The sequence below is a fragment of the Ailuropoda melanoleuca genome, chromosome 8, assembly GCF_002007445.2.
Source record: "Ailuropoda melanoleuca isolate Jingjing chromosome 8, ASM200744v2, whole genome shotgun sequence".
Lineage (NCBI taxonomy): Eukaryota > Metazoa > Chordata > Mammalia > Carnivora > Ursidae > Ailuropoda > Ailuropoda melanoleuca.
Genome location: NC_048225.1, coordinates 65,318,341 through 65,333,583, shown reverse-complemented (window position 1 = coordinate 65,333,583; position 15,243 = coordinate 65,318,341). Strand labels below are relative to the sequence as shown.

The 15,243-nt window shown below is 35.7% G+C and overlaps 1 protein-coding gene across 10 annotated transcripts in view; it reads left to right on the top strand.

Annotated features, from left to right (window-relative positions):
- The window catches only part of CDC42BPA (CDC42 binding protein kinase alpha), a 314,468-nt gene that overhangs the window by 238,453 nt on the left and 60,772 nt on the right, over positions 1–15,243 (top strand). For 7 of the 10 annotated variants that reach the window (XM_002925755.4, XM_034666613.1, XM_002925754.4 and 4 more), the window contains 4 exons: positions 7,902–8,007; positions 8,437–8,585; positions 10,138–10,229; positions 12,583–12,659. In XM_002925755.4, the coding sequence (XP_002925801.1) occupies positions 7,902–8,007; positions 8,437–8,585; positions 10,138–10,229; positions 12,583–12,659 (424 nt within the window). Of the gene's footprint in view, positions 1–7,901; positions 8,008–8,436; positions 8,586–10,137; positions 10,230–12,582; positions 12,660–13,740; positions 13,789–15,243 lie in introns of all 10 variants that reach the window. The other 3 variants (XM_019806461.2, XM_034666612.1, XM_019806460.2) reach the window with 1 other exon arrangement.

Genomic DNA, 15,243 nt, shown 5'->3' with positions numbered 1-15,243 from the left:
AGACATGGGAGCACCCAAATACATAAAATAATAGGAAACGTTAAAAAAAACTAATCAATAATAATACAATAATAGTAAGGGACTTTAACATCCCACTTACGTCAATGGACAGATCATCTAAACAGAACATCAACAAGCAAACAGTGTCTTTGAATGACATACTGGACTAGATAAACACAACAGATATACTCAGAACCTTCCATCATAAAACAGCAGAACATACATTCTTTCCAAGTGCGCATGGGACATTCGCCAGTATAGATCACATATTAGGCCACAAAACAGGCCTCAACAAATTCAAGAAGATCAAAATCCTGCGATACACCTTTTCTGACCACAGCACTATGAAACTAGAAGTTACCTACAAGAAAAACTCTGCAAAGACCACAAACACATGGAGGTTAAATAACATATTACTAAACAAGGAGTGACTCAACCAGGAAATAAAAGAAGAAATTAAAAAAAAAAATACGTTGAAACAATGCAGATGAAAACACAACAGTCTAAAACCTCTGGGTTTTAGTTCTAAGCAGTTCTAAGAGGGAAGTTTACAGCAATATGGGCCTACCTCAAGAAGCAAGAAAAATCTCAAACAACCTAACCTTAGACCTAAAGGAGCTAGAAAAAGAACAACAAACAAAGCCTAGAGCCAGCAGAAAGAAGGAAATAATAAAGATTAAAGTAGAAATACATGATATAGAAACTTTAAAAACAATAGATCAATGAAATCAGGAACTGATTCTTTGAAAAACTTACTAAAATAGATAAACCTCTAGCCAGACTTATCAAGAAGAAAAGAGAAGGGACCCAAATAATTAAAGTCATGAACAAGAGAGGAAAAATAGCAACCCACACCACAGAAATACAGACAATTATAAGAGAATATCATGAAAAACTATATGCCAACAAATTGGGCAACCTAGAAGAAATGGATAAATTCCTAGAAACATATAAAATTACCAAAACTGAAACAAGAAAAAAAATAGAATATTTTCACAGACCAATAACCAGCAAAGAAGTAAATCCGTAATGAAAAAACTGCCAACAAACAAAAGTCCAGGACCAGATTTCTTCACAGGCAAATTCTAAGCATTTAAAGAAGAGTTAATACCTATTCTTCTCAAAATATTCCAAAAAATAGAAAAGGACGAAAAGTTTCTAAATTCATTCCAGGAGGCCAGCATTACCCTTATTCCAAAACCAGATAAAGACACCACAAAAAAAGAGAACTACAGACCAATATCTCTGATGAACGCAGATGCAAAAATTGTTAACAAAATACTAGCAAATTGAATCTAACAATACATTTTAAAAATCATTCACCACAATCAAGTGGGATTTATTCCAGACTTGCAGGGTTGGTTTGGTATTCTCAAATTCATCAACACAATTCATCACGTTTATAAAAGAAAGGACAAGATCCATAAGATCATTTCAGGAGATGCAGAAAAAGCATTTGGCAAAGTACAACATACATTCATGATAAAAACCCTCATAAAAGAGGTTTAGAGGGAACATACCTCAACATAATAAAGGCCATATATGAAAAACCCACAGCTGATATCATCCTAAATGGGGAAAAACTGAGAGCTTTTCCTCTGCAGTCAGGAACAAGACAGGAATGTCCACTCTCATTACTTTTATTCAACATAGTGGAATTGTTATCCATAGCAGTCATACAACAAAAAGAAATAAAAGGCATCCAAATTGGCAAAGAAGAATATTTTACTATTTGCAGATGACACGATATTATATATAGAAAAGCCAAAGAACTCCACCAAAACTCTGCTGGTCCCAGGATACAAAATCAAATGTACAGAAATCTGTTGCATTTCTATACACCAATAATGAAGTAACAGAAAGAGAAGTTAAGGAATCGATCTCATTTACAGTTGCACCAAAAATAATAAAATACATAGGAATATACCTTACCAAAGAGGTGCAAGACCTGTACTCTGAAAACTATAAAACAGTGATGAAAGAAATTGAATATGACACAAAGGAATGGAAATACATTTCACGCTCATGGGTTGGATGAACAAATGTTGTTAAAATGTCTTTACTACCCAAAGCGTCTACACATTTAATGCAATCCCTATCAAAAAATCCAAGAGCATTTTTCACAGAGCTAAAACAAAAAATCATAAAATTTATATAGAACTATAAAAGACCTTGAATAGCCAAAGGAATCTTGAAGAAGACAAGCAAAGGTAGAGGCATCACAATTCCAGACTTCACATTATATTATAAAGCTGTAGTGATCAAGACGGTATGGTATTGGCACAAATATAGTCACATAGATCGTTAGAACAGAACAGAAAACCCAGATATGAACCCACAACCATATGGTCAATGAATCTTTGATAAAGCAGGAAAGAATATCCAGTGGAAAAAAAAGAATGTCTCTTCAACAAATGGTGTTGGGAAAACTGGACAGCAACATGCAAAAGAGTGAAACTGGACCACTTTCTTAAACCATCCACAAAAATAAATGCAAAATGGATTGAAGACCTAAATGTGAGACAGGAAACCATCGAAATCCTAGTGATTTCTTTGATATCAGCCATAGTAACTTCTTTCTAGATATGTCTCCTGATGTAAAGGAAACAAAAGCAAAAATAAACTATTGGAACTACATCAGGATAAAAAACTTCTGCACAGTGAAGGAAATAGTCAACAAAACTAAAAGACAATGTACAGAGTGGGAGAAGATATTTGCAAATGACATATTCGATAAGGGGCTAGTATCCAGAATATACAAAGTACTTACAAAATAGAAGATATGAATAGATATTTTTCCAAAGAAGACATCCAGATGGCTAACAGACACAAATGCTCCACGTTGAAACAGGAAACAATGCTCAACATCACTGATCATCAAGGAAATAAAACCAGAACTATAATGAGCTATCACCTCACACCTGTCAGAATGGCTAAAATCAACAACACAGTAAACAACCAGCACTGGCAAGGATGTGGAGCAAAAGGAACCCTCATTCTCTGTTGGTGGGAATGCAAACTGGTGCAGCGACTGTGGAAAACAGTACTGTGGTTCTTCAGAAAGTTAAAAGTAAAACCACCCTGTGATACAGCAATCATGCTACTGGGTATTTACCCAAAGAGTATAAAAATACTAATTCAAAGGGATTATGCACCCCTATGTTTATAGCAGCATTATCCACAATAGCCAAATTTTGGAAACAGCCCAAGTGTCTGTTGATTGATGAATGGGTTAAGAAAATGTGTGTGTGTGTGTGTGTATACATACACAGTGGAATATTCCACAGCCATAAAATAGAATGAAATCTTGCCATTTGCAACAATATGGATGGAGCTAGAGTATATTACGCTAAGTGAAATAAGTCAGTAAGAGAAAGACCAATACCGTATGATTTCACTCCTATGTGGAATTTAAGAAACAAAACAAGCAAAGGGAAAAAAGAGAGGGAGACAACCAAGAAACAGACTCTTACCTATAGTGAACCCACTGACGATTACCAGAGCGGAGGTGGCTGGGGGGACTGGGTGAAATAGGTGATGGGGATTATCGAGTGCCCTTACCTGGATGAGCACCAGGTGTCATGTGGAATTGTTGAATCATGATCTTGTACACCCAAAAGTAGTATTACATTGTATGTTTACGAACTGGAATTTAATTTAAAACTATAAAAAAATGAAATGATGCCAAGACAAGGTTTTAGGAACTTGTGATATATAATATTTTAAATGTTTCCATTGGACAAAATAACAGTTTTAAAACAGAACCAGCACTATTGTGTATAAGACCTTATTTGGATGCATTTCTAATGGCCATCTTGCTTGGCCCCCTCCTATGAAATATCCCTTTCATATGAAAGAATACATTTAGGGAAGGGAAACCTCGTTGCTCCTCACTGTGTTAGAGCAGGGGCCTTTCTTCTCACCATTGGCTCATCAAAATACTTCACTTTTTCTTTGAAATCATGCAACAAAGGAAGGTCGGAGTCATAAGCTAGTCCCCAGGAGTTATTTTTAAAATGTATCTCCTCACATCTGATATAGTAGAAGGTATGATAGCCTATAAAATACAGTACTTTGCCTTCAAGCAGCTTATTACATACCCACTGAAAAGTTTAAAAACTAATGTGACCAGATCTGGAGATTAGTTATAAGACTTAAATGTAAGTTGCCCTATGTATTACACAATACTCATTTTCCTGTTGGAGCATAGAGGAGAGTTATCTCAGACTGGGTGCTTGAGAAAGTTGGGAGTAATCATTTGAACTTATAACACATTTTCTGAAAACCCTGAGGTTAATAAAGGGTCCTTTACATAGGTTAGCTGAATTAGAGATTTCATATAAAACAGTAGGAAATAAGACTAGTAAAGTTACTAACTAGGGTTAGTTACCATGGATATTGGGTAAGAATATAAACTTTATAAGAAAGAAAGGGTTTTTGCAAATGATAATGGCATTGATTAGATGATGCATTAGGTAGACCACTCTCTATAGTGGTGTTCAGGGTGAGATGGAGGGAAATTTGGGGAAAACTGAACAAATAGAGAAGACGTGGGGGAAGAATCTATAGGACTTCATTATGAAGGAAGGGCAGGAGATGAGGAGGAATTTGTTCTGAAATTCTGAGTTAGATTAGGAAAATGATAACACTGAAGTAGGAAAGTCAGAGAAGGAACCAACTTTGGGGAAGATAGAATCAATTTTGTTTGTGTTATTTTGCTTGTTGGTGAGTCTGGGCTCCTCTTGAGACATCTGGGTACAGAGTTCCAATACGCTTTTGAAAAGATTACAGAAAGGTTAGGGTAAAGCATATAAATTTGGGGATTTAATTCCTAGTCAATAAAGCCATTGAAGTTGCTGAGATCTTTTTAAGGAGAAAAGACGGAAGGATAATATGGTGAGGGCAGCATATAGAAGGTAGAGGGCGGCCAAGAAAGAGTATTCCTAATCAGCAAAGGGTTTCAGTGATAACACTTTTATTTCCCTTTATTTAAATTCCCCCACATTGTTTGAGCTATTCCTCATTCATTAATCTTCATTCGTGGATAGTCATAGCTTACACTGATCACAACATAGTATGTTCCAGGCATTGGGCTGAAAATTCACTTGTACAGGATTCTCATTTAGTTATTATAACAGTCTAATGAGGTGGATCGTTATCCCCACTTTGTAGGTGAGATAGCAGAGAGCTAGAGGGGCATAAATGATTTAGCCCAAGTCCCAGAGCTGGGGAGCAGCGAGCTAGGATTTGAACCAAGGTGTGTTTGACTCAAGAGTCAAGTTCTTAGTCACTCCACTGTGTATGTCCTACCTCCCCGACGTTTTAAGGACCATATCTTATAGATCTCCTCTGTCTCCCAAGTATGCCCCACATAATAGTATTAATAAGTATTTATGCATTAATTACTTGAAAGAGCTTGGGAGGAGAGGATTAGCTATGGCAGAAGAACAAAATAGATTGAAATTGGCCTTTTATACTTGAGTAGTTACTTGAATAAGCTGTAGTTTTAGCAAAATAGTTGGGGTAGAAATCAGACCTCGGAAAGTATGTACAAGTTAGTGAGGGGTTAAATACTAGGGTAATTAGATACAGGTTGTATCACAATGACAGGGAGTGGGATTGGGACAGGAACCTTTCTGGATTAGAAAATGTCTGTCTGTGTTTACAGCAGCCAGTGGAAATGATGAAATTGAAAACAAGCTGTTTTCAGAGAAGGTATTTATTTGTATATATGTGGGATGGCGAATACATTTAAATGAGTTGGCCAGAGAAAAGATGAGGGACTTACTTGCCTCTAAAACTTAAATAAAAAAAAAAAAAAAAAAAAGTTAAAATGGGCATGAGTCAGTTTATCCAGATGGCCTAGAAGAAAGGGCAAGACAGTGTTGGGCTGGGGGAAGTGGGACTTTAAGGATCAAAGTTGGAAACAGACACATAGCAATGATTCTGAAAGGAATTATTGTAGGAGACCAGGGCCCAGACCCGGTTTTTTTTTTTTTTTTTTTTTTAACCCTTCCCTTCATTAATTCTTTGTAGCCAAGAGAATAGACATAGCTTTAATAAAAAATTGAGACTTAGCGGAAGACCACATGAGTCAGGGAATGTGAACATATTCAACATGCAAATAAAAACAAAATTTTAAGAGATTGGTTTTTATTTGAAACGTTAAACAGCATGAAAGGCATGTACAAGAAGTTACTGCTTTCCAGAGTTAAGGAGCTGAGATCGCCGGGGTAGATAGGCACAGAAGCACTGCTGGTTGAGGCCTGGCCCTTTACATGGTAATAGTTCTCTTCAGGATCTTTCTCGGTATTCTAAGAAAAGGTAATCTTCCTTCGTCTTCTCTTATTCTTTATACTGTAGATCAGATGATTAAATCAAAAGGTTGTGGTCATGTGTGGTGTCCAAAGTTAAAAATTTTAAAGGAAACTGCCTCCCACTTCACAAACAATATCTTCTAAAGCCATTTTCCTTTAAAAGGCAATAAAAATATATGCATGTCTATAGAGCCTAAAAATATGTAACTAACTAGGCTGGGCAACTTTTTACAACGATTGTATTGCTTTTGTTGTTAGATTCTTTTGCTTGTCCTCCAGTACACCTTCCCATCTGAGAGAAAAGAGAACCAAATCCCTTTTAAAGGGCCTCTTTGAGATAGATAGAGATATATGAATTTGGCTCCTCAGGAGTTTAAATTCTGAGAGATGCTAAAGCCAGGTTCAGGATTTCAGTTTGTCTGCTGCATGCATCAGATACTTACTGATTTACCTGAAATATGCTTTCCTCATTACTATTCAGTGGCCCGAATTGTATTTATGAAAACAGCCAGATTTCCCAAAGGCAAATAGTGTTCCCCAGAGTGTATTAGAATACACTTCTAAGCACTGCGAATTTCAACTCCTTTTTTTTCCTTGTGCCTTTTATATCTTTCTGTATACTGATTGTTTTCGTTCTTCTTGAGGCTAGGACCTTCTTTTGTATATTTTCATATGCTGGCAGTCTTATCCTAGTCTTGCCCTTGTTTTGAAGATGTAACAAAACACAAACTTTCTCCTGATAAATTCTGAAATGTAGAATGTGTGTCATTGAATATAATTTGAAAACATTTCTGTCTAGAATCACGATAGTTGCATCAGCAAGAAAGTCTTAAAACAGTTATGAGTTTCAGTCGACGTTAATCTTTTCCTTTTGGTTGGTATTTTTTTGACCATTTTAGAAAACAGAGGAGCTTTATTGCAGTACAACCCTGATTTTTGCAGAATATTTTACTTTAAACTTTCTAAATATAGGGTACTTCAGTTTTAAAAAAGATGTGTTTTGTTTTCACAAGATAAAATGGCAGAACCCAATTAGTGAGAAATCCTAATATTCCTTAGAAATCATGTAAATATGTGTGTTTTTAATGTTAGATTAAAAGAATATTCTGTGGTTCAAGGGTGAAATTTTACTAATTTATCATATATAAGTAATTTGAACTTTCCTACACGTGACCAGCTTTAATTCGTAGAGAACTGCGACAGTTCAGTAACCCTCTTCCCATGTGTTGTCAGGCAGTAGTGCTGCGGTAGACCTTGTCAAAGAAGACATTTATTTCACTTATTTCTTGTATGATGCTTTTAAAAACAGTGGTGGTGTGCCTGGGTGGCTCAGTTGGTTAAGCGTCTGCTTTTGGCTCAGGTTGTGATCTCAGGGTCCTGGGATTGAGTCCCACATCCAGCTCCCTGCTCTGCAGAGAGCCTCCTTCTCCCTCTGCCTCTGCCTCTCTCTCTGTCTCTCATGAATAAATAAATAAAATCTTTTTAAAAAATAAATAAAAATTAAAAATATATATATCTCACTGAAGTTTTTCTGTTTGTATTACTTTTTTTTTATCCTTTGTCTGTATGCGTTTGTATTTCCAGGGTCAGTGATGAAAAGGATGCACGAGGGTATCTCCAGGCCTTAGCTTCTAAAATGACTGAAGAGTTGGAAGCTTTGAGAAATTCCAGCCTGGGTGCACGAGCAACAGTAAGTCCTGCCGTTTTGCGTGGAGAGTTATTGTAAGGGTGGGTGGGGAGGCTTGCACACACTGTAATAAACGAGAGCACTTCTGCTAGTTTGTCTAGGCCTTAGCTCACTGTCAAGTTTTTCATGAGCATTCACTTTGTCCAAGTCTCTGCCAGTTTAGGAAGTCATAGCGCGTCGCTGCTCAACTGTAATTTGCATAGGTAGCCACTATTGGTAATAATTACGAAAAATACACTCCTTTGTATGGGGATCTACAATGATTTCTGAATTTAACGAAAAATAATTTATTTTCATACATAGTGTTTCAATTCTTTTCGTTTTCAGAGAAAGATAGTGCTTTTAAGTAGTTTCTAACTATCCTTGCATTACTGAATTTAAATGGTAAAGAAAAAGTAGGATGGGACTAACAGCAGTCATGTTATTTGGTAGGATATGCCCTGGAAAATGCGTCGTTTTGCAAAACTGGATATGTCAGCTAGACTGGAGTTGCAGTCAGCTCTGGATGCAGAAATAAGAGCTAAACAGGCCATCCAAGAAGAGCTCAATAAAGTGAAAGCAGCTAACATCATCACAGAATGGTAAGATTGAATGAGAGAGTCTGCTAGAATAATTTCTACATTGGTCCAAAAGTATTTGGGGAGAAGTTACTTGTTTAATTCATACCTATCTCTTTTTTCTTTTGAGTAATGACCAGAAAAATTTATGAATACTTGAAAATGAATAAAAGCTTTCAAGCCTTATATGAAGTGATGGGATTTTAATACAACCTTGCTTTCTCTGACTTGTCCATAAAGTAGAAATAACAGTGCTAATTAATATTTTATTATTTATTTTCCCCTTATTTGTAAAATTTAGTTGACTCTCAAATTCTGTTCCATTAAATCCCAGATTCTCTCCTGTTCTAGAGTATCATATTAATATAAAAATGCAACATATATTCCAAACAAAATATAGTCATCTGGGAGTTCTGGCCTCTACCATAGATCTTTTACAAATGGAGATTCTCTTAATGATAAATTTCGTAGTGGTATAACAAATTATAATTGTTTTTTCATGTTCTTTTATGTTTTAAAAAAAATATATCCTCCACAGTCTGAGACAATCCTGGATAATGACATTCTTTCAATGTTCATTGCAACAGTAGAGCAAATTATACTCTGAATAAATAAATGATAAAATGAAAATCTTAATTGGATTGGATATAAACATGGTTCAAGAGTAAGTCAGTATTGGATAGAGGAACAATAGAAAGTTCATGTTACAAATCAACATATTAGTAGAAAAATCCATTTGGTGCTGGAATAGTAGAGTTCCAAAGGCATTCAGTCATGAAAAGAAATATAGTCCCATAAATTCAGTTTGTAATGGTGTGAAGCCTTAGTCCTTAAACTGTAAGCATTAATGTTTTGAATCCAATTAAAGGTCAGCTGCCTGGCACCCCACTGAACTATAAACTCTTGTTATAAATAATCTAGACATAAATTAAGTATGCTTTGCTTAAATGTGCTAGCATGACATTGAAAATGTGAGAGAACATTTTCTGGAGAATGTGAGTCAATCCTAGCACAAAGAGCTACTGATGTCATTCTCTGTGTTGTAATTGTAACGAGCACGATCAGCCTTCCAGTGCCTGGGACACAGGCGTTTGCACATTTGCTCATAAACCAGACTGTGAATGAAACTGGAGACTACAGATGTCCTCATAAAAATGTTCCATTTTCATGGTTCTCTGTGGAAGAATCTAACAAAACCCTAAATTTAACCTTTGATTTTATGACATTTTAAAATGGTATCATTTAGCTCCGGGTCAGCATCTTTTTCGATAAAAGGCCAGATACTACTCAGTATTTTCGGCTTCACGGGCCACATTGCCTCTGCCTACTCAACTGCACTATTGTGCGGAACCAGCCAGAGACAGCCCGTGAGTGAGTGAGTCTGGCTGTGGCGCAGTGAAAGTCGATTTCTGCAGCAGTAGATGACCGGCAGGATTGTCTTTCCTGCAGTGGCTTGCACTTCCCTGACTTGACGTGACTGACATTTAAACCAGGAAGCTCCGACTACGTACCGTAGGACGGCTCACTAACCAGCAGTAAAAATAATGACATTTTTCCTTTTTTTCCCTTATTGAAGTAAACTAAAAGATTCAGAGAAGAAGAACTTGGAGCTACTCTCAGAAATCGAGCAACTGATAAAGGACACTGAAGAGCTTAGATCTGAAAAGGGTATGAGAATGTGTTTTGCATCAATCAGGGCTTATTCTGTTGTGAATGTATTTTATTACCCAAGAATCCGCGTACGCGCAGGTCGGAGAATCGTTCACACTAAGCATGTGGGCGCTCACTGATGGATATATGTGCAGATATGTGACACACACACTCGCTAGACTGGTCTCAGAGTCCTTTTGTTGTACTTAATGTACATGGTCTAAAGATTTCACACTAACAGAAAACTCACTTTGACATGAATTGGACTGTTTTTACAATGCCATGGACGATTTCACAAATAAGATTTTTGTGATTGGGGAAAAAACCTCTTATTTTTATAATACATTTTATACTCTTCAGATGTTGTAGGATTCACTTCCAGGGTAGTTGAGGAAACAATGTATGAAGTAATTTAAGATTAATCCCATATTAAAAGGCAATTCTGTGGTGAACTGTTTTTGCACGTCATTGTTTTCTTCCATGTTTGATTCTTACACTGCGTGCCCTGCAGGATCTCTCAGGATTTATTCCCATTTCCTTGAAATTACCTGAGCATGTTTCCATTAATGAGAAAAGTAACTCAGGGTGCATGGCAGCTATTACAGGAACTTCTTAAACTTTCTTTTCATAATGTGGGCATTAAGAATGTGAAAATTTAATAAAAAGAAATTCAGAATGTTATTTTCTCAGTAAAGGGATCTCTTATATGCAGTTACTAGAAATTCGTTGTCCTGAGGTCCCTGGGTGGCTCAGTCAGTTGAGCATCTGACTTTGATCTCAGGGTCGTGAGTTCAAGCCCTGCGCTGAGCTCCACACTGGACGTGGAACCTACTTAAAAAAAAAAAAAGAAAGAAAGAAAGAAATTCATTGTCCTGATGAAGTCTGTATTCCTGACTGAATAGTGAACTAATTAATGGCTTAATGTTATGCGTACGTTATGTGATGCTTCCTTGTAATTTCTCAGTCCTGTGACACACAGTCATGTCAAACTGGTTGGGTCTCTGTATCTGCTTTTAAAATTGTGGAGAAAATATAAAATAGAACTGTGGACGAAAGAGAGGGTATCACATAAAGGAGTTGACACGAAAAAATCATTAAAAGTAGTAGATGTTCAAAAAAAGGTTTTGTCAGTTGGATTTCCTAGTGAACAGGAAAAGAAGGAACCCAGCAGCAAAAGTGAAGTAGGAACTCACACTGAGCACAAGGCTTCACACTAAATTGAGAATCAAGCAGTTTTCAAAGATGAAGAGTGGAATTGGTCTGCATTATTAGTGAGTAGAGGAAAAAGAATATATAAGACCTGGAGGACCTGTAAGGCAGTTTTTATAGAAGAGAGACCAGTGCAGAGTGTGACTGACTATAACACGCCACGTGCCACTGACTGCATCATTTTTAGAACAGATGCTTAAGCTTATCACATTGCTTTATGACAGCATGTTAAGCTATAGCTTTTATGTGGCTTTAGAACATTGTGGAATAATAAAATTTCACCTTATGTTGTAAGATAATGTACTATACTACTTAAATATAATGTAATGTCTATGTAATATAATGAGGGCAAGGATTTTTTTACTGCTGTGTTTACTTATATATCCCAGTATCTAGACAAGGTTTGGCACATAACAGGCTCTCAGTAAATATTTATTGATTGGATGCATTTCTGAACATAGTGCCTTATCTGGCATCCATGGTGTGTTATTAGATAGTAGTATGAAAGCCACACAAATTAATTGATGTCACTTCCTCATTGCATATATATTTTAACAATTATTTTGGAAGTTATGCATTTGAAGTTAATACCATAGCCAACAAATATACATCAACTTTCGAAACTTCATCTGAGAAAAACTAGGGTATGAGTGATTTATTCTGTCAGTAAAACAATGCCTGAAATCAGATGGAGGCCTTGACCAAAGTTTTCTCATAATTAAGTACATTCGCTGTATTTCTACATTATTATATGAAGTTATTTATATTAGTGCTTACTATATGTTTGCTAAGAGGTTTTCAAAACAGAAACCTTGTTTGGTGATAAATTAGCTTGGAAAAGTCAGATATAACCATGTTTTTAAAATTCTCCCAAGTCTACCAAGATTTAATGTGTTTCTTATGATGTGCTCTGTGGGAAAAGAAAAAAATTCAAGACCTCAGGGCAGGGAACAAGTATGTCATGGAGACTGATATAACTCTTAAGTGATATTCCAAGAAACATTAATATAGTTTTTTTTTAATATGTAGAGTTAATAGTATCGATCAGCTTTAAAATGTGGTGGTTTGTGAACAACTCTTAATAGATTCAGACAGGAATGGTTATCCATGAAAATTAGTTTAAATTGTTCTAGTTTTAAAAAAAGTTGCTGCTGTCTTCTAGGTATAGAGCACCAAGACTCACAGCATTCTTTCTTGGCATTTTTGAATACGCCTACCGATGCTCTGGATCAATTTGAAGTAAGTATTAAACTTTTCAAGTATTCCCTGCGGTCCATTTAAAAGTCACTTTGTGATTTAAAACTCATTTGCAATGAAACTGTTTTATTGCCTCTCACACAAAAGGACCTGGAATCTTATATCAACAAAAACACGTTAGGAGAGGACTATGTTCTGCATTCTTGTGGAAACTATAATCACATTCGTATTTAAGAAAAATCTAAGAAAGGTTGAAATATGAGAGTCGTAAGATTTAAAAGAAATTTTGTCTCTTCCCCTGAGGAACAGTAAATGCAGAACAAATCCGAACTTTTGAAATAATTTGGACGCTTTTCTTTTTTCTCCCAAGCATAGAACCACAATTTAAAAAAAACAAGTGAAAAAGGTCAAAGCTCACAATAGGGCAATGCTGGGTCTAGCTCCAATCAGTTCAATTATTTTGGAAGTTTACTATAGGAATACTTCCTGTGAAAAGTATTACATGGAGTGTATTAGGCAGTGTATTCCATAATAATGAAACAGTGACTCTATGACTGTCCTTTTTTGGTGCTTAAATTCATTGCTGGGGGGGGGGAACCAATTTTATGATATAAGTTATATTTTGGTCTCAGAAAATTTAAGTTAGTGATTATGTCTTTATTAAATAATCATACGTCTCTGTGCAGAGCACTGCTCTAGGTGCCGGAGATACAGTAGTGACCAAATCACCAAGTCCTGTTCTCAGAGAGGTTACATTCCAGTGGGAACAGCTAGAGGCTGAGAGATTCTGCTGCTCACTTTTAATCGTTACCCTTCCTAAGTGCTTCATTTAATTTGATTATTAATGATTTGCCATGCGCTTCATTTTATTACATTTTGGGCACAGTGTATGCATTGTATTTCATTCCTTTGGGAAAGGGAAAAAGAACCACGCTTTAAAAAGTAATTAATGGATTTCTAAGTTTCTTGAGAAACGATGCCAATGACTGCTCTTCTCATTTATTTATTTGAATTAATGTCATTTGCCTTTCAATTGTTTTACAAAATTTTTGATTTATTATTTGTTCTTATTAAATTGCTTCATCCATATTTTCTATTTTTTATTGCTGTATTCGTTAAATAGGATTCCTTTTCTTCTTCCTCATCTTCACTGATTGATTTTTTGGATGACGTAAGTCTTTGATTTTCAAACCAATGCATCCTTCAGTAAAAGACATCAGTGAATTGAATTGAAGAATTTTGCCTAGTAATGCAGTCAGTTTTAGAAATATCACACATGGTAATTATTTGTGAGACAAAATTTGCTTCTTATCTGAAATATAATAGTTTATCTTTATTAAACATCAGAAAGTGAAAATGTACTTTGAAAAATGCTTTGACCATCAGAGAATCTGTATTTCCTTTCTTTGCAACAATTCTGAAGACTGGAATGTTTATTTGATTATTGTCACTGTATAGATATGTATATAAAAATGCTAATTTTTATTTTTCATGGTGATTTCTATTTCACATTCCCCTTTTTGGCACTTTGCCATTTAATTTCTCAGAAGTAAACTTCTGGTGGTAAATTCAGAAAAAAAGTGACATGTTTTATTAAATCTTTCACTAGATTTTATTGTGATTTAATAACAGTACATACAAATCAGTTTTTAATACTGACAGAATTTCACTTCTAATGTAGAAACTGATTTTCGTTAACATATGTGCTACATGCACTGTAAATTGACTGCACTACCATTTTCTCTCCTAAATTAATTCTATCCATTTGATAATTTAGAAGTCCCTAATGTATATCGTTCATTCTCTTTACTGAAATACCAGATGTATGCATTCTCTCTATTCCACATTAATGGCACAAAAAGCCTTGTCATGTCAAACATTTAACCTTTCTAGAAACTGGAAAATAAAATGGGTTCAAATGCAAATGGTCTACATAGCACCGGTTTTTCAACCAGGGAAATTTTTATAGGTCTTACTTTTTGTGTCTTGTTAAACATAATTTTTATATTCAGAAAAGTATTTCACATAATTTTCCACTAAAGAAAACTCTTGATCTAGATTTTTTAAATTTTTTTAAGTGATGTTTTTCTGTCTTTGAAATATTATACCCAAGTGTACTACTTTCCTTTCTGAATGGACACTATTTCATTATTCTTGAGACAGTTGTTCTAGTTAATTCTACAGTGCAATAAAAAGACACCTCTCTTGAGGTACAGTAGTATTTCACATTATACTCTACAGTATGTTTCACTGTACTAAAATATTCAATATAGTATGTCCATAGAAACATCATTCACTTGAGAGGGAATGGGAAGGAAGTTCGAATAAATTATTTTAACTGTTCCTTCCACTAGAAACCATTTCCTTTTTTTCCCCCTAACTTTTCTCTACGTTCCGTTTCCTCCCACAAAAAGCTCTGAATGTAAACTAGAAGTCGTGTGTATTTTGACAGGTTCGTTCTGCTCAACCCAAGGGCCGCAGGAACATGCACTTGCCCATCTTGTCTCTGCTCTCTCTGCTACCGGTCAGCTGAGTGAAGAAGCCTCCCTCTCTCACTTTCCTCCAGGAGAACCCTTTCTTGTCCTTCACCCGCTAGCACTCAGCCTAAGCGCAGTTCAGACATAAC